The sequence below is a fragment of the Alexandromys fortis genome, unplaced genomic scaffold, assembly GCF_014885135.2.
Source record: "Alexandromys fortis isolate MF-2015 unplaced genomic scaffold, M_Fortis_MF-2015_v1.1 scaffold_143, whole genome shotgun sequence".
NCBI lineage: Eukaryota > Metazoa > Chordata > Mammalia > Rodentia > Cricetidae > Alexandromys > Alexandromys fortis.
The window spans coordinates 110807-133961 of record NW_026068044.1 but is presented as its reverse complement, the minus strand read 5'-3'; the positions used below and the strand labels follow the sequence as shown (position 1 = coordinate 133961).

The window sequence follows — 23155 nt, the reverse complement described above, 5'->3', positions numbered from 1 at the left end:
TCCCCAAAACTAGGGTTAGGGAAGGGTTTTGGTTCCTGCCTTTTCAGGAGAATTAAAGGCATCCAGCTAAGTAATTCAAAGACCACTGGACAAATGAGACATCTGAAGAAAAAGGACAAATCATCCAGAAAAAACTATCCCAAGAAAAAGAGTAAGTTGACCTATTGGTATATCACATTTCAAACCAGACAGAATTTCATAAATCTTCCCAAATACTTATTTCTGCTGTTCTCTACAGACATACAATGTAAATGGTCTTTTTGTAGTCCTACTCCAATTAAAAATTAAAGCTGGCTTTGGGGTTGAAGTGTGGCTCTCGCCTTCTTTTTAAATTTTAGACAAAAAGGGGAAATATGGTGACTCAATTTGTTTCCATTTTAACAAATAAAGCTTGTCTGAAGATCAGCGTGTAGAGTTAAGTCACTTGAGACCAAGCAGTGGTCACTCACACCTTTAATCCCAGTACTCGATAGTCCTATGCCTTTAAACCCAGCACTAGGGAGGTGGAGACAGGGAGGGATATGGCTGGGTGGAGAAAGGAAAGTAAGGCAGGAGGAGCCAAGAGCTCAGTGCAGTCTGAGAGGACAGTCTGAGGACAGGATCGCCCCTTCAGTCTGAGCATTCGTACAGGTAAAAGGTCTCCCTAGTGGCTGTCCACACTGCTTCTCTGATCCTTCAGTTTTCACCCCTTAATATCTGATTCCAGATTTTATTTATTAAGACCAATTAGAACTCATGCTGCACATACTACTATTTTAAAAATTGGTGATTCCAAAATAGAGTGCAGTATACGGAAACTCACTCCAAACATAAAAGCAACTTCATTCTCTAGTGACTTTCAGTAACAGAAAAACACGTAACATTTCCAAACAGTAAAGCATCACTAAGAAAATGAGACTTCCTAAGAGAGTACAATGATTCTGTGACCTAATAAAATACAGAAATATCATGTGATCAAAACTTGGAGGAGCTCACACACCAGACAAGCCCTGTATTACTAAGTTATCACCCCAAACCTGCTTTTGTTTTTAAAATACAAATCTACCTCAGGAAATTTAGAAATAAACCTACAATAATTTGAAAGTACAACAACACAGGGTTTTGATAAACTAACCAATGGTAATTGGGTCACAATATGCTCACCTATTCTGTCTGGTGGATTCTCTTCTCATTCTTTTTGTAGGAATTGGACACTCTGTCAACTCAATTTTTGGTGAGTGACAGAATGAGTCATTACACTTCCATGCAGGAGTCATACCTGTGAAGAAAAGGGAACAAACTGGAGAACAGGAAAAGCAAACATATACAGTAACTTATGAAAAACAACGAACAATACCAAAAATCTCCTAACAAATATCAACTTGAGCCAGCTGGGATTAGGGGCCTACAACTGGGGAATTCCTCCATCAGACTGGCCTGCAGGCATGTCTGTAGGGCACTGTCTTGGTGTGGAAGAACCCAGGCCACTGTGGGTGGTGTCACCTCTAAGCAGCCCTATGTTAGAGAAAAAAGTAAGTTAAACTAGCCATGGGAAGCAAGATGGTCGGAAGTGTTTCTCCATGGCCTCTCTTGCCCCGGCTTCCCTGGATGACTGGCTGTAAGCTGGGAGCTGAAATAAACCCTTTCCTTCCCAATTTGCCTTTGGCCATGTGTTTACCACAGCTACAGAAACCTTAACTCAGACACTATTCCTGAGAGAATAGTCTTAAGCATTTATCAGAGAGCGCGGTGGTTCAGAAATCAGGTCAAGTTCTGAATCATTTGCAGTCTTTCTTTTCAAGCTGGACTGGTCATCTACTGTCAAACATGAAGTTAACAGAAAGTAAACATATACCGAGCTTTTGCTCTATTAGTTTCAGACTCTTTTCCTGTTCATCAAGTTCTTGTTTCTTCTTCTTCATATCAGGAGTGTGAAGGTACTGTAACTGATTGCTCAAATCCTTGTTCACAGTGTTCAGCTTGCACACAGCAGTGCGGTACTGCTGAATAAGATCTGCAAAGAAGCAGATATTTAAATAAAAAGCTAATGTCACAACAAATCCATGTTTTAGAAAAAGGAACAGCATCACTGAGTAAAAAAAACAAGTATAGTAGAGACAACACCTGATAGTTACATTTTAATTTTCTTTGACTGAATTTATTTCTGGATCAGGAACGAATTTTCAATTACCACTCTCCATTCTTTTTATTTCATTTTTTGTAGTTCTGGGGCTAGAACCCAGGACCTTGAACATATTAGACAAATGCCACCCCACCGAATCACAACCCAAGACACCTAGAGTTTTCTATATGAAAGTGCTTGGACATTTTTACATGCGGGCTGACACAAAGCATTCACTACTACTCAACACAGACAGTCAGAGAAGATATGAAAGAGGAAGAACACTCAATAGTAATGCCCAAAATCACTATCCCCTGACTTGTAATAAAACACAGTATTAACTGCTGCTGCGCAGACAGTAAGCCCTCATGCACGTTCTCACTACACAAGAGGAAGAAAGGGAAGAGGGAGCAAGTGAACCGAGCCACTGTTTCAACAAACAGGCCCTTTACACACTTGCTAAAGCATGTGGCTTTCAGAACATTTACTCCGTACAAAACTCCTTTTACTCAGCTTTGAGACTATTATTGCCTATCTGTATGATTTACTAGATATTAAATAACGCAGAGATTATATTCTATACCCTGTCCAGTTTTAAGTGGCTACAGTTTAGATGGTTCTAGAATCACTTTTCTCATTGCTTAGACTCGTACACACAATGTCTAAGGTGTTTCTCATCTTATCTGAGGTTTTAAAACTACGTGTGAGCCATATCTGATGACCAATTACTAATCCCAGCATTCATGAGGATTTAAGTTTTTTTTGTATGTGAAAGTGTGATTTTCGTCAGGCATTGGTGGCATATGCCTTTAATCCCAGCACTCAGGAGGCAGAGGGAGGCAGGTGTATCTCTGTGAGTTCCAGGACAGCCAGGGCTACACAGTGAAATCCTTTCTCGAAAAACCTAAAATAAAATAAAAATTACCTTCCTCTGGCCCGAGCGAGCGGAAGACACCCAAGGCCTGCCTGACGCCTCAAGGCCCCATTTTTATTCTGAGCAAACTATGATACACATAATACAGTGGAGGATCAACTCTTGTTACCAGGAAGGGAAACTCAACCACTTGCTACAGTGGATGAGCCCTGACCTCACGTTAACACACTTCCCCTTTATGGGTTATCTAGAATAGTCAATTTCATAGAGAGAATTCCAAGTAGAATGATACAGAAAGGAGAAAGGGATGGGAAGATACTAAGTTTCAGTTCTGCAAAATGTACTTTGGGGGATACTCTGTACAGCAAAGTTTGAGTATTTAATACTAAATTATACAATGAAGTTAAGATGGCAAATTTTAGCCAGGTGGTAGTGTTACACGCCTTTAATCTCAGCACTCGGGAGTCAAAGGCAGGCAGATCTCTGTGCATTTGAGGCCAGCCTGGTCTACAAGAGCTAGTTCCAGGACAGGCTCCAAAGCTACACCCTGTCTCTAACCCCCGCCCCCCCCCAAAAGGAGAGGCAAATTTTATGATACCTATAAAAAAGGCTAAAATTAAGAAATTACTGAGGGTAGTAAATATAGATAGTCATGCACAGTACAACTTCATAAACTAAAAACAGGAATCTATAAGGTAATCGCATGCAGGGACTTCCTGTTGAGTATGCACGCACTTCAGAGCAGATTCAGGTGATAAGACGGGATGACCTGAAGGAGGCTGGGAGATAATAGAAGTGGTGAAGGGTCCATATTATATACATTAGGAGAAAAATATGTTTTTGGATAGGGTTTTGCTATTTGAACCAAGCTAATCTCAAATTCATAGGCACAAGTGAGCTTTCCTGACTCAGTCTACCAAGTAGTCAGTGCAGGTACACAGTACCATGGCTGGCTCAAAAACTCTTAATGAATGAACTGAGACAAAAACAAATGATTGTCTGACAAACTGTTAATTCAACAAGGCAGAATATTCCTTACTACATAATAAAAAAAAAAAGGCAGATAAGTACTCTATTTACTCCCTGAACTACCTCTCTCTTTTAATAATTCAATAAAGAAAGGAAGAAGTATTATTTCAAAGGAAGTAGTATTTCAACTACTTGATATACAATAGATTTTTGTAAGAACAAAAGTATTTTACATTATTTATATTGGTTACTGGTTAATTTGTCACATTAGATTCTGAAAACATAAACCCTTATAAAGAGAATGTTAAGTCAAATCAGAAATTGCATTTAGATACTCATTCAGATGTAGTTCGGTAGTAAAATGCTTATTTAACAAACGTAAGACCCCAGGTTTGACCACCCAGCACTAAAAACAAAACAAAACAGAAAGATAAATAATAGGAAATCCTGAAGAGATACTTCTGTCATCTGAAGAAAAAAATGAAAGAGAAGGAAAAAGGAAAAACTAAGCTATCTTCTGGAGCTGGGGCTGTGGCCTGGTTGGCAGATGGCTTTCCTAGCATGCGCGAGGTCCTCAGGTCAGTCCCCAGCACCAGATACTAGGTGTGCTGTGATAAATGCCTGAGGTGGAGACAGGAGGTCAATAAACTCAAGGCCATACTAAATTATATGGTGAATTCCCAGCCAGCTTGAGATACACAAGACTCTGTCTTAAAACAATGCAAATAAACTAAACAAAAACTCACCCCATATTTAACCTACCGATTTCTTTCCCCAAGACCATACACTGTTTTGGTACTGGAGCTCCGAAGACCATTCCCCGAAGTTTGTCCATTGGAGGAGCTTTATTCTGCAGGCCCCCAAACTTCCCATTACTTCTAATACGGTCTCCGTCTCTGGTCAGTAATGTGGGGCAGTGTGTGATTTTAACAACCTATTGACGGCACACAGATACCAATTAGAAAGAAACCAACTCCGATTGCTTTAAAGCAAGTAAAGAAATAAATGACATAATTTATAATCTAAGGGTGTGTGAAAATGGACTGGTGAAGTCCCTAGACAAGCAGAGCACCGGTCAGTTTTCTTTTCTTTTTTTTTTTTAAATATTTATTTATTATGTATACAATATTCTGTCTGTATGCCTGAAGGCCAGAGAGGGCGCCAGACCTCTTTACAGATGGTTGTGAGCCACCATGTGGTTGCTGGGAATTGAACTCAGGACCTTTGGAAGAGCAGGCAATGCTCTTAACCACTGAGCCATCTCTCCAGCCCACCGGTCAGTTTTCAAACGCTGGCTTCAACAACAAGGGGGAGAAGGAGCCAAGAACTAAGCTCGCCAATTAGAATAAAAATATCTCACTGTATTTAGCATTTCATGATCTCTGAAGGAGTTGTCAGTAATTCCTCTTACAAGCATTTAAATCCTCAAAATAATTACAAGTATGTGTACTCAAACAGTCTTCATGAAATCCAGTAAGCTAACATGTCTGAGTAAGTTACATACATTGTAGCACATCCACACAGTGAAACAGAACACATTAACAAGTGACTGAGGGGGCAGGAGACATGATGCAGTGGTAAGAATGTTTTGCCATAAAAAAAGCATGAGGATTAGAGTCTGGATTTCCAGCACCCACATAAAACAGGTAAGGTGGCTGTACTCACAATCCCTACTGTGAGGGGTGGGAGGCTATGGAAACAGGAGGATCAGTGGCGTTTGTTGATCAGTCAGACCCCCCCCCCAAAAGCAAGTTCCAGGTTCAATGAGACCCCGACTCAAGAGAAAAGTTGGATGGACAGTAACTGCAGCACCATACCTAACACCCTTCTCTGGCCAGTGTGCGCACCCTACCCCAAATGTGACTCAAGAGCACTATAATTCAGCACATTTCAAATATCTAACAGTAAATATTTACATAAATTATATACAATTTATAGGAGTAAAAAAGTGAGGAAACACAATCCCAGAGGCACTTCCTAGAGCCCTTCCAGAAAACTGGCACTTTTAGTTTTGTTATGTATGTATGTATGTATGTATGTATGTATGTATGTATGTATGTACGTACGTACGTACGTACGTATGTACGTATGTATTTGAACCTAGCTTTAAAAAAAGCCTAACATGCAATAAAATAACTCAAGTAATCACCCATTTCTGTTCTGTTTTGCTGTATGTGTAGTGTGACCATGTGACTACACTGGTCTTGACCTCACACTCCTCTTCTGAGCCAGCTGAGGGCTAGGACTACAAGCACATGCTACCATGCATGGCTTAGTTGAAAAAAATCTTATATTTAGTGAGCCAAGAATTTGCAGATTCAAAGTTACTGGGGGGCGGGAAGATTGAAAGAAAATGTCCCCTGAAGGCAGGTGGCACTATTAGAAGGTGTGTAGCTTTCTTAGAGTGGTGTGTCCTTGCTGGAAGAAGTGTGCCACTGTGGGAGTTGGCTTTTGAGGTTGCTTATATTGTCAAGCTACTCCCACTGTCAGAGACCATTTCTTGTTGCCAGCAAGATGTGGGACTCTCAACTACTTCTCCAGAACCATGCCTGCCTGCATGCTGTCTTGTTTTTCCATAAAGACAATGGACTATACCTCTGAAACTGTAAGTCACCACCACCCCAATTAAATGTTTTTCTTATAAAAGTTGCCATGGTCAAGGTGTCTCTTCACAGCAACAGTAACCCTAACTAAGACACTTGCTTGGTAAAAGAAATAATTATGATTTATTCTTGGTTTTTATTTGGATTTATGTGCTTTCTAATGATTAACATAAAAGACAGTAACTGGGATTGGGGCTGCAGAGATGGCTCAGCTGTCCTTCCATAGAATCCAGGTTCAATTCTCAGGACCCATAGGTGGCTCTAATCCCATGGACCCTAACATACCCTTCTAAACTCTTCTGGGATTGGACATAAAAGTGGTACACAGATATATATGCAGGCAAAACATCCATCACAAAAACTGACAGACAGATAAATGGGGGCTGGAGAGATGGTCACTCAGAAAAGATTGTGCTAAGAGGACCCAAGTTTGGGTTCCCAAGACTATTTTAAGTGGCCAGGTGCAGAGGCACACATCTGTAAACAACACATCTGGGAGGGCAGAGGTGGGTTCTTGGGACTTGCTGGTCAGTTACTTTGGTCAACTGATAAGCTCCAGGTTCAGTGAGAAGTCTTGTTTTAAAAAAATGGTGGGGAAGCAATTGAGGAAGACATCTGTCAACATCTGTCCTCCATATACATATGCACATATGTGCACACACACACAAAATACCATCCATTTATCAATGCTCAGTCAGTTTTAAGGATATATTATCATATTCAGTAACAAACACCTAGATTTACAGACTTATTATGCCCTTATTAGAAGATAAACACAATATGGGAGGGGATAGTTGTAAGTCTCAAGTAGAAAGAACAACTGGGCTTTCTTTTGTGACAATTTTGAAAAGATTACCGTCATTTTTTTCTTCAATTTTCATGATCCTACCTTACTGCACTATTATCAACAAACATACAGTCAGGTTCTAAGAGTGAACTGTTTACTGAACAAATCTGGAGAATACTTATAACTGTTGGAGAGACTGAAAAGGAGTAATATCAAGAGTTGAAATGTTGTTATAAAAGCATGAAAAATTTTGAAAGAAAAATAACAAAGCTACTGAAACTTAACAATGTTACTAAGATATTGATCAATCTTTTTTATTCAGCTTTGAAACAATTATAAATGACTTATTAAATATAAATGACTTATTAAAAAGAAATTGGTAGAGCCAGGCGTTGGTGGTGCACACCTTTATTCCCAGCACTCAGGAAGCAGAAGCAGGTGGTTCTCTAAAGTTCAAGGCCAGCCTAGTGTACAAAGCAAGCAAATACCAGGACAGCCAGGACTATGGAGAGAAACTCTGTCTCAAAACAACAACAACAAAAAACCAAAGAAAAAATCCTTAACTAATACAAAAGTCTATGAACCGAAAGGATGTTTGTTATGCAACAATTAAGAACACATACAATGGCAAACTCCTCTCTTCCAAAGATGTTAAGTGCTTGTGAGTATAGCTGCCTTCAAAGGTCCAAAGAAACGAGAAGCGTGTTCTCTCAAAGTCATTATGCTAAAACCCATTAGGCTCTTGGCTCTATGATCTAGTGGTTCTTTGGGTTTTGATCCACACTGGTAACATATCAATTCATAACACTAGCAAAACTGCAGTTATGAAGTAGCAGCTAAGTAATTTTATAGTTGGGTCACAGCAGCATGAGGAGCTCTATTGAAAGGCAGAGAGCACTGCTCTAACCTGATGATGCGGTCTTTAGGTATGACACACTGTGTTTCTTCAGTACATGCTAGGCTGGCCTAGAGCTCACCATGTTGCCCAAAAGATGAATGACCCTCCCCACCTCCCAAAAAAAATCTAGCACACAACTTAGCTCTAAAATAAATTTTAAAAAAAGAAAAGAAAGAAAACAGAATCAAAAGTTTCAGGAAAATAGGTAGGCTTACAAAGAATTCAAAATATTAAGCAAGGTCACCCAAAGAAAAAGCAAAATAAAACACATTTTCTCTGTCTATGTGGATCCCCAGCCTACAGTGTACAAACAAGCAAACATATGGGTGTGAGTACAGCGTGGGTAAAAGAAACAAAGGAGAATGTGCATAGAAATGCAACTGGTAGTGAAAGCAGAAAGCCTGTGAGCAGCTGTTCCGCGAGGAGCTCGCTGAGATGCACAGACTTTGGGTCTAGGCATAGGCTTGGCTAAGTCGCCATACTAATATAGCTGTGTGATGTCTTCTTTTTATTTCCCAGTGCTTTAAATAAAGTGACTTGACAAAAAAAAATAAAGTACATACCTCTCTTCTATAATGATTGGCTGCATCTAGATTATCCAAAATAATGGTGTCTCCTAACAGCATACCAAAAACTAAAAACATCAAAATATACAGAAATAAATATTGATGAAAGTAGTATTTATAAGAATGTAATTTTTCACAGTTAACAATTTTTAGATTTCTATCACAAATGAACAGCTGAACAAAATGAAGTAACAGTCTTTTACCTGTTTCACAGTGTTCAACGTTATCTGGGAATGTTAACAAATCTCGGGCAAAGACTGGATTTCCAAAGGGTTTAAAATATAATTTACCATTTCGGATATGAGGTAGAGGTCTAAATTTAGAAACAAAAACAAAATAACAAAAAAGTACTAAGTAAAGCATACATAACTATTTATAATCAATGAATACACTTAGAAAAAATAAATATATGCATATTGTGACACGTGACCCACCTATACGACCCAAATCATATTCCTAAGTGATCACACATTCTTCCTAGCAATGACGACTGCCATGAGGATCTGCTATAGTGACTCTCTTAACAACCCAGCAAACATCGTGTGCTATGTCCTATAGGCCTATTCTTACATGCTTCTCTCCCTGTCTTATATTGTGTTTAAATCTATGTGCACATCTTTAATCTCAGCACTTGGGAGCCAGAGAAAGCAGGATTTACAGAGAGTTCCAGGATGGTCAGGGCTACACAGAGACTCTGTCTCAAACAAACAAAGCAACAACAAAAAGTGAAATCCATCTTCCTCAGAGGGAGTATAAGGATACTAAACAATAACAGAGCCAACATACTAGAGCAAACTTTAATCCTAAACATCAAATTCATTCTTGCCTATATTAAGTTTTAGTATTTTTATAATTATTTTGAGAATGTAATACATGCAACACTTCTTACCCTAACTCTTCCCAGATCCTCTTCCTGCCTACCTTCTTTTTTAATATAATCCACCAAGTCCAATATTTGTTGTCGATATATTCATGGGTGTAGGGTTATATCCACGGAGCGTGGTCAACTTAACAGGGCCACATCCTTAAAGAAAAGTGACTCTTCCTGCCTCCAAATCCATTAATTGTCAATAGGTCCTCAACTAGGGGTGGGTGTGGTGTGGGACCATGGTCTGTATTCTGTCAATTATATTTTAAATAAACGCGGATTGGCCAATAGCCAGGTAGGAAGTTTAGGTGGAACAACCAGACAGAAAGTAGAGGTGGGTCAATGAGAACAGGAGAATTCTGGGAAGAAGGAAGCCCATTCCTTTGTGGTCCTGGCCCAGACACAGAAGAAGCAAGATGTGACTGCCTCGCTGAAAAAGGTACCGAGTCATGGGGCTAACATATACTAGAATAATGGGCTAATATGTTATAAGAGTTAATAAGAAGCCTGAGCTAATGGGCCAATCAGTTTATAATATAATGTAGACCTCTGTGTGATTCCTTTGGGTCTTAACAATTGTGGGAATCGGGCTGGACAGAAACCCTGACAACATGGGTGCGTGTGAGCCCCTTCCTCCTCCATGCTAGAATGTAGATTGGTCTGATCTTGATCTTGTATAGTTCTTGTGAATAAGCACAAGATTCTCGGGTGTGTGTGTAGACCAAAGGACAGGGTCAGGTGGCTTCCTCGATTACTCTATTTTTTCAGCAGGATCTCTTATTTAACCTGGAACTCAATGATTTGGCTAGCCTAGCTAACCAATGAGCTTCAGGGATTCTCCTGCTCTGCCTCCTGAGCAAAGGAATCATAGATAGATGTGCGCCACATCTGGTTTTCAACTGGGAGTCCCAACCCAGTTCTTTATGACAGTGCAATGTCTTTACTGACTGAGCTATCTCTCTAGCACCTGCCCACTGGGTCTTCAGCAATTACAAAGATATAATAGGCATTCCTCAATGGAAATGTTTTCTCATAGAAAGTATTACCTTTAGGGTTGGAGAGAGAACTTGGTACAGTCAGGTGGCAACAGTTGGATCTCTGAAGCTCACTAGTTAGCCAATCTAGCAGAATCTGTGAGCCCCAAAGCTAGTGAAATTGTCTCACAAACAGATGAATGCCTCCTGACAAATGGTACCCAAGGTCCACTCCTGGTCTACACATACAAACACACACATGTGCATGTGTACTTGCATACACCTGAACACACCAATTATTGTCCTTATCAACACAATTATTTTGATGTGCTGATTTCCTATGCTGTCTAATGAGTACAAATTTAATAGCAGTATGGTAGGTAAAGGCTTGTAATGGATTATGAGTTAGAATGTCAAAAGAAAAGTAGGAACTCAAACACAAGTCTGTTATGTCAATAAAATTCACATCATTTAAATTCAAAGGCTTACTGAGAAGGTAGTTTAACTTGTATTCAGCATGTGTGAGGCCCTGGGTTTGACCCCAAGCACTACAAAACAACAAACTTTCTTATTTTTTTCCTAACCTTTTCCAATCTGGAACAGTTTTCCTATAAATAGAATCAAGGGGCAACACCTGCTGACGACCTTGCGTTTCATCATAGATAGAGCGTGCAGCATCAGTGGTCAGGGTGACCACACAGTCCATGTCACTTGCCAGATGCCAAGAGATAACCACTGCGGCGCGATCATCTTCAATCTGTGCTAGATGTGCGATCTGAAGCCATTTTAACAGGAATTTATTAAAAAAAAAAAAAACAATTTTTAAAACTTTTACCACAAGAGAACAGCAATAAGAATAAAACATGAATAAAAGAAACATCAGTCAAATGTTTTGGTATCCATCTACAACCCCAGCAATTAGCAGGCTGAGACAGAAGGATTATAGAGGTTAAGATTAATTCAAGCTACACAAAAAGAAAAACAAATAGAAAACTAAAAATAAAAACAAGATTCCTCAAGCTGGAAAATTTACACTGACTGGAATCCATCAAACTGCCTATTCTGTTAATTTTTTAGAAAAATTTTCTATAGATTAACCAATAGCAAATTTGAAAAATAAGCAAATAACAATAATGCAAAGTTTGTCAACTAATTAAACACACACTTATTTTACACTTCAATGTCTCCAATAGGGAAGGTCTTGGTAATCATGAAGTACACTTAAAGATATGCAATAAAAACAGAGGTTCAAGATTCATTAAGCATATTATTTAAAATACCTTTAAGCTATTTAAATGTTACAAATAAATAGCATTGCTTTATTGAGAATCAGAACAAATCATTTTCTTACTGACAAATACTTGCTGTGGTCACAAGCATTCTTGCGTTAAACCTATTGGGAAATTACCGCACCTCTAAAATCTAGGCATTGTGTTGGTAAAATTAGGCCTACCATTTATTGTTCTCTGACCTGGTATCACAAACTTGTCTAGAAATAAGGCTTTTATTTCACCATAGACATATCATAGCATCTGCCCTGGTTTTCTAACTTTATAAGGTACTAATGGGAAAAAGTAAGAAACAGATGTGCTGACTGGCGGTGTAGCTCAGTAGGAGAATGCTGCCTAGTGTATGCAAGGATCTGGACTCAGCCCTCAGAACTGGGCTCGGGAGGGAGGACAGACATTTTAAACAAAACAAGTAACAACGATGAACTATTTCTTAAAACTTAAATCACAAACCTTTCCCAAAACATCTCCACTGCGCTTGGTGTAGTTTGGAAGAGTGCATGATCTCCTGGGCTTTTTTTTAAGTTCACTTTGTTCTGCTATCTTTTTTTCCAAAAGTGCTTCAATATGAGGTATCTGTAATTAAAGAAAATTTATCTACAAGGTCAATTTTTTTTAATAACAGGCAGCCTAAGACAGTGAAAAACCAGTAATTTGGAATACTTGAGAAAGTTGTTTTTCTTTGATTATGGTGGTTTTCTGAGACAGGGTTTCTTTGTGTTACCCTAGATGTTCTAAAACTTACTCTGCAAACCAGGCTGGCCTCAAACTGACAAGAGATTCCCCCCACCTCTGCCTCCCAAGTGTTGGGATTAAAGGTGTGCACCACCACTGCCCAGTTATTAAAATAGACAATATATTATAAGCAACAAAACTATAGTTAATACTGATGGAAAATATCTATCAGGGACATTTGGTCACAAACTTAAGATCATGACATGGTAGGAAAGTACTCTATTACTAAATTATATTCCCAAAGAGAGAAAGCCTTCTTTGAGGAGGAAAAAGGGCAATACTGGGATTTAAGTTAGGCTCTTATACACCATAAACTCTACCACTGAGCTATATATTCAATGATTTTCTAAAATCTTATGAAATATAAGATTTTATCAATATATTTATAATATAAATATAAATATAGCCAGGTCTATTGGTAATCCCAGCAATCACAAGATGGTGGTAGAAAGAGTCTGAACCTAGTCTGAACCCTAGCAAGACTGTCTACCAAAAAGCAAACAAAACAAACCCCACCAAACATGACACAGGAAAAGATATACATAAATAAATATACAACGTAGTTGTCTTCTCCCTAAAACTGAATCACACACAGAAGACAATAAGCTAAGAAGACTTCTATACTATTCTGAATTACTTAAAAACATCATGGGGCTGAAGAGATGCCTCAGCAGTTAAGAGCATTTATTATTCTTGCAAAGGATTAGGGTTCAATTTCCAGAACCCATATGGTGGCTCACAATCAATTCAAGGCCCCAGTTCCAGGTAATCTAGTCTGCATGCAGGTAAAACACTCATATGCACAAAATAACTAACTAAACCAATCAAACATACTGAGTGTGTGTATTATGTATATGTACCATGGTACACACATAGAGATTAGAGGACAAATGTTTGCTCCCAAGCCTGATGACTTAAGTTTGAGTCCCCAAATTCAGAAGATGGAAGGCGAGAACAAATTCCAAAGCTGTCCTCTAGATTCGCTCTCTACTTCCTGGAGGCGGGATGACAAGAAGGTGGCCACACCTACCCAAGTCCGTCAGCAACAATCACTCATTGTGGAGCATACTGTATCCTCTCAGGCATCTCTGCCCACAAACACACATTTAACACCACTTTCCCATGTTATCTTTAAAGTGCAGCTAATGTGAGCAGCTCCCTGGGACCACAGCATAGCAGCACCGGCAACATATAACAATGAGAAATTAAAGTAATATTAATTGTGTAGAAAACTAGTAGTAAAAATAAAAAATAAAATAGAAAAAAAAAAAGCTGTCCTCTAACTTTCATGTGTAGATCATTGTACATGTATGTACACACACAGCACACACTACATAAAGTTAAAAAGTCTATAGAATTTTTAATAAGATAGTAGTTGAATTTAATAAAGAAATTTAATATACACTTAGAAATTATACCTGTTGTGTTGTAGGAATATCAATATTACATGCTTTTAGTTCATTTCGCAGCTGGACCTCTTTTAATTTTGCTTCTTCAACTTGGCCTAAAATAGAAAAGAAAAAATTCTTTTTTTTTTTTTTAAAGATTTTATTTGATTTTATGTGCATTGGTGGTTTGTCCACATGCATGTCTGCATGAGGGTGTTGGGGCCCCTGCAACTGCAGTTACAGACAGTTCTGAGCTGCCATGTGATGCTGGGAACTGAATCCGGGTTTTCTAGAACAGCAGCCAGTGTGTATAACGACTGAGCTATCTGTCCAGGTCCTTGTTTTTTTTTTGTTGTTGTTGTTGTTGTTGTTTGTTTTGCTTTCTTAAATAGTACCTAAAATATACCTTTCTAAAAATTTACAACTACTTTTTCCTTTTAATGTTTGATATTAAAATAAAAACTGATAGTTGATCATGGTCAATTAAGTTATAAATCCCAAGGTTCAATGATACATGACAAGAGAAACAGAATGAATGTACTGGGAGATGCTCTGGCATCACACGCACACATGGACACGTGAGCTACAGAACTGCAGATATGCTCTCAGAGTACAGTTAACAAGCTACAAACAGACTACACAACTGACATGAATGGTTAAGAGCACTGGCTGCTCTTACATTCAACCTGGGCTCAAATTCCAGTGCTCATATGGCAGTTCACAACTGCCTGTAACCCCAGTTTCATGGGATTTAGAAACCTTCTTCTGGTCTCTACAGACAAGAGGCACAGACATACACTCAGGCAAAATAAAAGAACCTTTTGCTAGGCAGTGGTGGTGCACACCTTTAATCCTAGCACTCAGGAGCCAGTTGCAGGCAGATCTCTGTGAAGTTTGAGGTCAACCTGGTCTACAGAGTGAGTTCCAGGATTTCTTGGACTACACAGAAAAATCCTGTCTCAGAAAAGGGGCGGGGGGTGAGGGTGTGTGTGTTAGGTATAAAACTAACACAAGTTAAAACCTATAACAAAACATCTGACAAATGAAAAACAGGCAACATGGTACAACTTAACAAATGTCTTATTTTAATTGCATATGAATATCATTTTAAAAGACAGCAAACATTTTCTGGACTAATGGAAGAATAAATTAAATATTCCATTTTCAGTGCTTGTGGGCCCACATGCTACTATTGTATGTAAAATACAAAGAGCTCATGATTAAAACTAAGAATTAGATCACTTATCAATTCCCTAGTGACATCTTTTGCCAGAAACTAGAGCTAGATAAATTAGTTATCAATATTGTCAAAAGCTTTAAACTTTCCACAGGTCCACATTTCTAGAGGAAAACTGCCAATTTTTAAAATGTGTAAGTCTGCTACAAGCTTGATTAAAGTAAGGAACACTTCATGTTAGCAACTGCAAACAACCTAGGAACAACTATCCTTACCACCCTTTTCTTTCAAGCAGACAGAGAGACAGTCTCGCCCACCTCACCTGCTCAAAGACAATGCTTTATTATTACCTGCACACACAGGGTGACTTACATTTCATTTCATCAACAAGTTGCTTGTTGGCATCAAAGAGACTTCTATACATAACGATGGACCTAGATAACTGGTCCTTTTCCTTCGTAAGTGCTGCCATTTGTTGCTGCTTTTTAACATCTAAGAAAAAAATTTCAGATAATTTAAATAGCTTAGAAACTGACTTTTCTAATGCCGTAATATGATGCATACAGAAGGCAAAGCAAGGGTACCTGAAGCTCCATTAACAACAGAGTTTACTAACCTATATCCCTAAGACTTACCATTGTAAAACATAAATGGCAGGCTATAGGATTCTAATGTTCTTGACAAAGTTGACAGTCGAGGCTCAAAGATAATAAAATATTCAGTACTATCCCTTCCAGGACTGTTTTCCGCCAGCACTAGAGTCTGTGTAAGTGAAAGGGAATGAGAAAAACAAGAATTAAAAAAGAGACATTCCAGTGTTACATGTGTTGTCGTACGGCTACCAAACAAGCAGGACAATGCAAACATGGACAATGGCTGAGTCCAGAGTAACAGACCATCACTACCACTGTCTTACCTTCGAGAGGACTGGACCCAATGATGCACTGAGCACCACTACGCGACAGTGACACAGAGTGGGCAATCAGAACAGAGTCTTATTTCTCAGGACTCCATCTGTACCCAAACCTTTAGGCTAAGGCGAGGTAAAACAGCTTGTGGAGTGAAAGTTAAAAAAAAAAAAACACAAAGAAATACGCAAAGCACAACACTCAGTTTAAGTTACAGCTGTTACCATGGGAGACCAATCCCACGGGGACAGAGCAAGAGGCCCCTGAAAATGCTTAAAGACTTGTTTTGTTAACTTTTATATTTTTTCAAGTCACAAAAGTATACCTGAGCTTAAGATCAAAACATATAACTAGCAACTGATGCAATTATAAATATTTTAACTTGAATGTATTTTTTAGTTCTGTAAAAAGAGACCTTAGGTTGTTTTTCAGAATAGAATACAATTTAAAAACACCCTTAACTAATAGAACACTATGGGGCATAAAACATAAAATTATAATCTTAATTACAATTCTGTTTCTCAAAAATTAAAGAACATAAGTTACAAATAAGTCAATTCTCAGTTCAACACAGATTTTAAAAGCTATCAGCAATTTTTATACAGGACATATAAAAGTAGTTTCTATTCAAGAAATAACATATACTTGCACTTGTCTGCTTACACTTGACTTGTTAATGGCAATTCATAAAATGTTACCAATTTAAAATATTTATGAATAATACAGTTAAACCACACTACAGCACTCAAGTCTTTGGGTGGGGAAGACTTAGTTTGAAAATTTTACAATAACCTAAGAAATAGATTCCCTAATAAGAAAATCACTGATTGTTCCCTTGCAAATTTGTTTTCTAGGATGAGAAATATAGCTAATTAAAAGTTTATTTTATTAGATATCAAATTTCCCTTAAAAAGAGGGAAGAGGCTATATCAGTTTACCTTTTCATCATCGGCAATGTGTAAAAACACAATCTCCCTGGTGAGGGACACCACTTCACTCTAATAACTAGCTTTAACTAGCTTCCTGGGCATTACCAAGGCCATCCTTTTTGTTTTTAAAGGCTACTTATTTTCTATGATCAAAAAAATTACTCATTTTTTTTACTCATTTATCCTTATACTAGAATGCCTTTTAAAATAGATTTTGCAGTTTGTCGGGTTTCAAAAAAAGCTCAACGTATTAATCTGATATATGCGTAGCCATACACAAGACAAACCCTCTTTTACTATCATTAAACTTTTTCTTTCTGGTAGGGAGTACTTTGATACCCATGATCTAGTGTCAAAAATTATCAACACCTTGCTACTTCTCTTTTAATTCTGTTTTTAATCAACACACTGTTACTTCTTTTAACTGTTTATGACATGCTTACTACAAAGCTTAATTTGTAATGTAGTAAAATATACTATATGGATAGGAATAGATGGATACATGACACAGGAATGAAAATGAGGCTTGTTCAGATCATGTAGGCAAATAATATAGACTATAAAATGATACAACTAATGAATTTGATAAATTACAACAACAGATTTTTTTATTTCAAACAAAGTATATGTGAAACATTTCATACAAATACTAGCTGTATTCTGGTCAGTGTTTCCTACATATTCCTGAAAATGATGGCCTGGGAGTAGTAGTATTCAGTAGTAAAGAATGGAGACACAGTGTTCAACTCCTAGCGTTCAGCCACCAAAACAAACCTGAAACAAACATAAACTAACACTTCCTCTCCTTCATTTGGTACTGGGTATGTGGAAGCCAAGTCAGGCAAGACTCTGCTATTTACTCAGAGGAACAGTAAGGACCTCTGGTGGTGAGGGAAAATCCAGATGTATCAAGTTTACATTTTATACGCAGCTTCTGGGAAACAGCTAAGTCTCTGTCCTAACAGGCAGAACCATTTCAAATGCACATGGGGAAGAAAAGGGAGGTGCAAGGGAAATGGGATCAGGTGTGCTCTTCCAACACCAGCTCATTTTCCATGTTACACAAGCTTCCTTCCTAAAAAAGTAAATAAATAAAACCCAAAAAAGGTGTGTGGCTTTCATGACTAACTTTCATTTTGGTGTAGGAGAAGCTCCCCTTCCTCTCTCCATTGCACTAGAACAGCTATGAAGAGCTGACAGCAGAGGCAGCTGACACTTGTCCTCCACAGGAAGACACTCAAAGCGCCACGGTACACAACAGACTGGGAAGAACAGCCAATTAAAAGAATTCAAGGCAATGTCAACTCTTTAGATCTCACAACTACAAATAAAAAATTACAAGTACAGAGCTTTCCACAAAAACTAGACACTTTTGAATGCTGGTAACACTTCAATTAATGAAAATGTTTTGGCCAGTCACTGCCCAACAGACCAACAGTCTCTGGGATAGAGACAGCTGAGAGACTCCCAATTTACAAGCTAGAGTATTGAAATAATGTAATATTTGAGATGAATTATATGCAAGGATGGGCAACAAAAAAAACTAAGAAAAGGTACTATTGGCACTGTTGGCATACACTGAACTACTTAATAAAGACTCTAAAAAAAATTAACGAATTGGAAAAAGGATCAAAATGAATTTTTTTTTGCCTGTTTAAAGATTTAAGAAAAAATTAACATTATTTTTGATTATGTGTAGGTAACTGTGTGCATTTGCAAGGAGGTAGGCACACTCGAGTGCAGATGCCTACAGGGGACAGAGGCACTGGATGCTTTGGAGCTGGAGTATAGGTGGTTGTGACCTTGAAATTAAATTCCAGTACCCTGAAAGACCAGGTAACCATACTTAACTGCTGAGCCATCTCTCCACTCCTAAGTCAAAGATTTAAAAAAAAAAAAAAAAAAAGGAAAACAAAACAAAAACAATGTATGTACCAACAATAGACAAATAAAAAAAATCTAAAAATAAAACAAATACTTAAAACTAGCACTGTCCAATCTTTAACAAAGAATACTTCTAAGCTAGGGCCTCACAATTGAGTGCTCCAATAAGAGCTACAACCCCAGCCACTACCAGCCCACTTTAAACTTAAAATTTGATAAAGAATCTCAATACACTCACTTCCCAAGAATGGCCTTAACCTCAGTCTGTATCAGAGACAATGCCAACCTTTTCTGTTCCAGCAACCCTGACCCTCTGTCAGGTTTATAAGCCTACATCAACATGCGCACAAAAATAAATTGCAAATTTGATTAAAATTTAAAAAAAGACCTTTTTATATTCAATGTTACAAGTAAGAAGTACTTGGTGTGGTGGCACATTCCTGTAATCCCAGTGCCCAGCAAAAAGATATGAGGTCAAGGTCATCCTGAAAACCACTCTCCCCCAAAAAGATGAACACCCTCCTCGCAAAAAAAAAAAAAAAAAAAAAAAAAAAAAAAAAAAAAAAAAAAAAAAAAAAAAAGCCACACACAAAGTTTTGGTAGAAATGTAAACTACAAATTGCAATGATGATACAATATTTAAAATGTGTATATTATTTTATGACCAATCACTTCTCTTTCTAGTTATTTCTTAGCTCAACCTATAAATCAGTATCAATTTATCTATATACCTACCAACCAACCATTCTAAATCAACACATAGAAGAAACATCAGTGATAAAAAATAAACCTTGGAAAGGAAATAAATTTATACCAAGGACTGATAAAAATATGTGTAGTCACTTTATTAATGACATAGGCTTTTATTTAACAAAGAAGTATATCTTTTGATATATCTATATTTGGTATATCTAGTAAACTAGCTAGAAAATTCTTGCAAAAGCGTAATCCTATTACATTAACAAAATTCAAAAACTTAATATCCCCCATTATATGTTGAAAGCACTATGCTATACTAATGTGCATAATTTATCTTTAGATGACTTTGCAGTAATCGGCCAGATACCATGATTTCTGAAGGTTAAAAATGTAATAATTACTTATACAGTTTTTTAAGCACTGCATTTTTAAAATTATAAGACAAACTATTTTATTTAAAAAAAATGACAGGCTAATAATTTATTAAGTTTTTACCTAACCTTTATTTTACTGCTTCTGTTTGTATAATAGTAGTAACCTTATGACAAACAACAAACATTATATTGTCACTAAAGCTGAAAAATCAGCACAATAATTGAAATCTGTCATCCCACATGGAAGATCTGAGTAATGATGGTTCTGGATCCAACTGTAATAGCAAAGTCACAAATATTTCAACTGATTTTTAGATTTACTGCACTAAACATAAAATATCAGAAAATCTTCCTAGGTCTATGTACAAAAAAATAGGGGTGTTATGGAAGTTGGAAAAGATCTAAGAAGCTTACCGTGATTTCAGCATAACCGTTCACAAAGGGAAATTCAAGTGTCCTAACTTTCCCGATGAAGAGTGGGGTGTCAGTGTCCTCCTCATTAAAACCTTTAATGGTAGCTACTACAGTGCCAACCAAGTCCATTCCAGTATGATTACCATAATTATCCTTAAAATACACAGTGGGAAAGAGCTAATTAGAAGACGACAACTAAGAGAAGAGCACAAATAAATCAGAAACAAGACACAGTCTCTATTCATTGAGAGCTCAATATAAAAACGCTTTTAAATATTTAATTCACTCATTCAAGCTTTTCCTGTAGGTTTAAACTGAATTATCGATACTACTCTGTAATAGCCACTCTGAACCCGAATATCAAAGCCAATTCCTCTTGTTAACTCTGTAGTGTTTGAAGAAGACATAGACATTACTGTGATACTGAGATGTAGGTCTCTGACCAAGGTCCTGCTGGCAATAGAGCGAACATTAGAAACAGCTGGGGTAGCAGGTTGGACGTCAGGAACCAACTTCATAGGCTGATTAGGCAGAACATCAACTATAACCTTAAAAACAAAAGCAACATTCATATTGACAATGCATTCTTATGAATATTCTTTCGGGGGGAGACAAAGGACTGCATATATTAAATAAAATTTTATCCTCGAAAATTCCATTAATTTCTTAAATAAGTTTATTCTATCCTAATTTTTCCGAAAAATCACATTATAAAAATCCTTGCTTAACCAGTTTCACTTGCAATGGGTTTCAGTTATCTGTCATCAATCATTGCTCTGAATATATTAAACGGAAAATTCTAGAAATAATTATTTTATAAGATTACATAGTTTACTTCAGTATATTATTATAATCTTTTGATTTTATTGTTATTGCTAATGTCTCAGTGTGTCTACTTTATTCAACTTAATCATAAGAAAGCGTATGCAGGAGAAAACGTAGTTAGCACTAGCTTGTGGTTTCAGGGACCGATTGAGTCCTAAAAGGCCTCCCATGAGAAGGGAAATAAATGGCTTTTGCATTTATATTTTGTATCCAATAATTAATTCACTTTAAAACCAGAAACTTTGCTTATAAAATGAATAAACACCATGGTACATAAACTAAAGTTACAAACCTGCTCGCTGCTGAGCGTATTTGTTTTATCGATCATAAAGTCAAACTGGATACAGTATGTCCCGACTTTGCTAGGGGTTGCTTTTTCCCTAAAATAAAGAGGTAAAAGCAATACTTTATTTAACCAAGAGTGAATGAGTTCAAAGTATTAACATTTGTTTCCTTTCACAACAAGCAAATGAATAAGAGAATTACTAATACTGCAATATTTTCATTAATGTAATATTTATTTTAGGTTTACTTATTATATCCGAGTGTTTCCCCTTCATGTTTGTATATACCAGAAGAAGTCAATAAAAGCGGGAAACCCTGTCTCAAAAAACCAAAAAAAAAAAAAAAAAAACAAAACCCCAACAACAACAACAACAAAAAGGCTGTCAGATCCCCTGGAACTTGGGATCTGGAGTTACAGAAGGTTGAGTGCTGGGAACCAGACTTAGGTTCCCAGAGCAACAGGCACTCTCAACTGCTGAGTCATCACTCCAGGCCAGGATTTCCTATATCTGCTTAATCCTAGGACCCTCTCAGCTGTGAATTTGCTCACACAAGACCCAGAACAAAGATTCTAGATGTAGTAAAAGTAGAAATGACAGGAATATACAGATATGAAAGTAAACACAAGAAACATGATGAATTATGTGTCCTTTGGGTTTTGTTTCATTTGCACAGTATCAATTACCAACTAACAGTTTTATAATTTCAAAGTTATAGGTCACCTTACTAACCTTCCATTGACTTTTTTTTTTTTAAGCTTTAATTAATTAATTAATCCCTTCACTTATTTACTGTTTTTTCGGGACATGGTTTCTCTAGCTTTGGAGCCTGTCCTGGAACTCACTTGTAGACCAGGCTGGCCTATACTCACAGAGATCTGTCTACCTCTGCCTCCCAAGGGCTGGGATTAAAGGAGTGTGCCACTGTTGCCCAGTCAGGCAGTATTTTTAACGTCTGACTTTATATATTCAATTTGTTTATTGTGATTTAATCATCAATAAGAAATTCAGGGCCTAGAGATATACTTAGTCTATTTGAACCATATTCAACCATAACAAAAATAAGAAAGTGACAGTAAATATTAAACAGATTTGCCTCCAAAGGGCACAAAACACACACACACACACCAGAAACCCGAAAACATTCCCTGAAGCAAACAGCTATATCAAAAAGTTGCTTGCAGATGTTTACAAGTTAACAGCTAAAACGTATAATACAATAAATAGCATAGGACCCCAGAGGCACTGAGTTTAACTCCTAGGCTTACATTACTCCTGGGAGCCAATTCTAGAGCACAGCTAAAACCTAAGGCAGATGGATTCCCAAGGGTGGTGCAGCCCAACTCTGAATCACCTTCATCTCTAACAAGAGAAGCAAACATAAACCTTCTCTGGGCAAGACTGTTACTCTCAACAGACAATCATCTCTTTAATAGTAATGTCTAAAATTAAGCAAAGTAACAAAATAATCCCCCCAAAACAATCAAGTATATAAAGAAACAAATGAACTAGACTGAAAATGAACAAACCAATAGATCCCCAAGGAACCTAAGGGAACTCTAAACAGACTTTTGCTTTTCAGGCTGGTAACAGAAAAGACTTTAAAAAA

The 23155-nt window shown here is 37.4% G+C and overlaps 1 protein-coding gene across 2 annotated transcripts in view; it reads right to left on the bottom strand.

Moving 5' to 3' along the window:
- Positions 1–23155, bottom strand: part of Smchd1 (structural maintenance of chromosomes flexible hinge domain containing 1) — a 112637-nt gene that overhangs the window by 3663 nt on the left and 85819 nt on the right. For both annotated transcript variants that reach the window (XM_050166206.1, XM_050166207.1), the window contains 13 exons: positions 21555–21642; positions 20854–20985; positions 20438–20590; positions 15865–15991; positions 15602–15721; positions 14083–14168; positions 12383–12505; positions 11225–11415; positions 9002–9111; positions 8796–8866; positions 4707–4878; positions 1835–1993; positions 1144–1258 (listed from right to left, as the gene is read on the bottom strand). In XM_050166206.1, the coding sequence (XP_050022163.1) occupies positions 1144–1258; positions 1835–1993; positions 4707–4878; positions 8796–8866; positions 9002–9111; positions 11225–11415; positions 12383–12505; positions 14083–14168; positions 15602–15721; positions 15865–15991; positions 20438–20590; positions 20854–20985; positions 21555–21642 (1647 nt within the window). The remainder of the gene's footprint in view (positions 1–1143; positions 1259–1834; positions 1994–4706; positions 4879–8795; positions 8867–9001; positions 9112–11224; positions 11416–12382; positions 12506–14082; positions 14169–15601; positions 15722–15864; positions 15992–20437; positions 20591–20853; positions 20986–21554; positions 21643–23155) is intronic.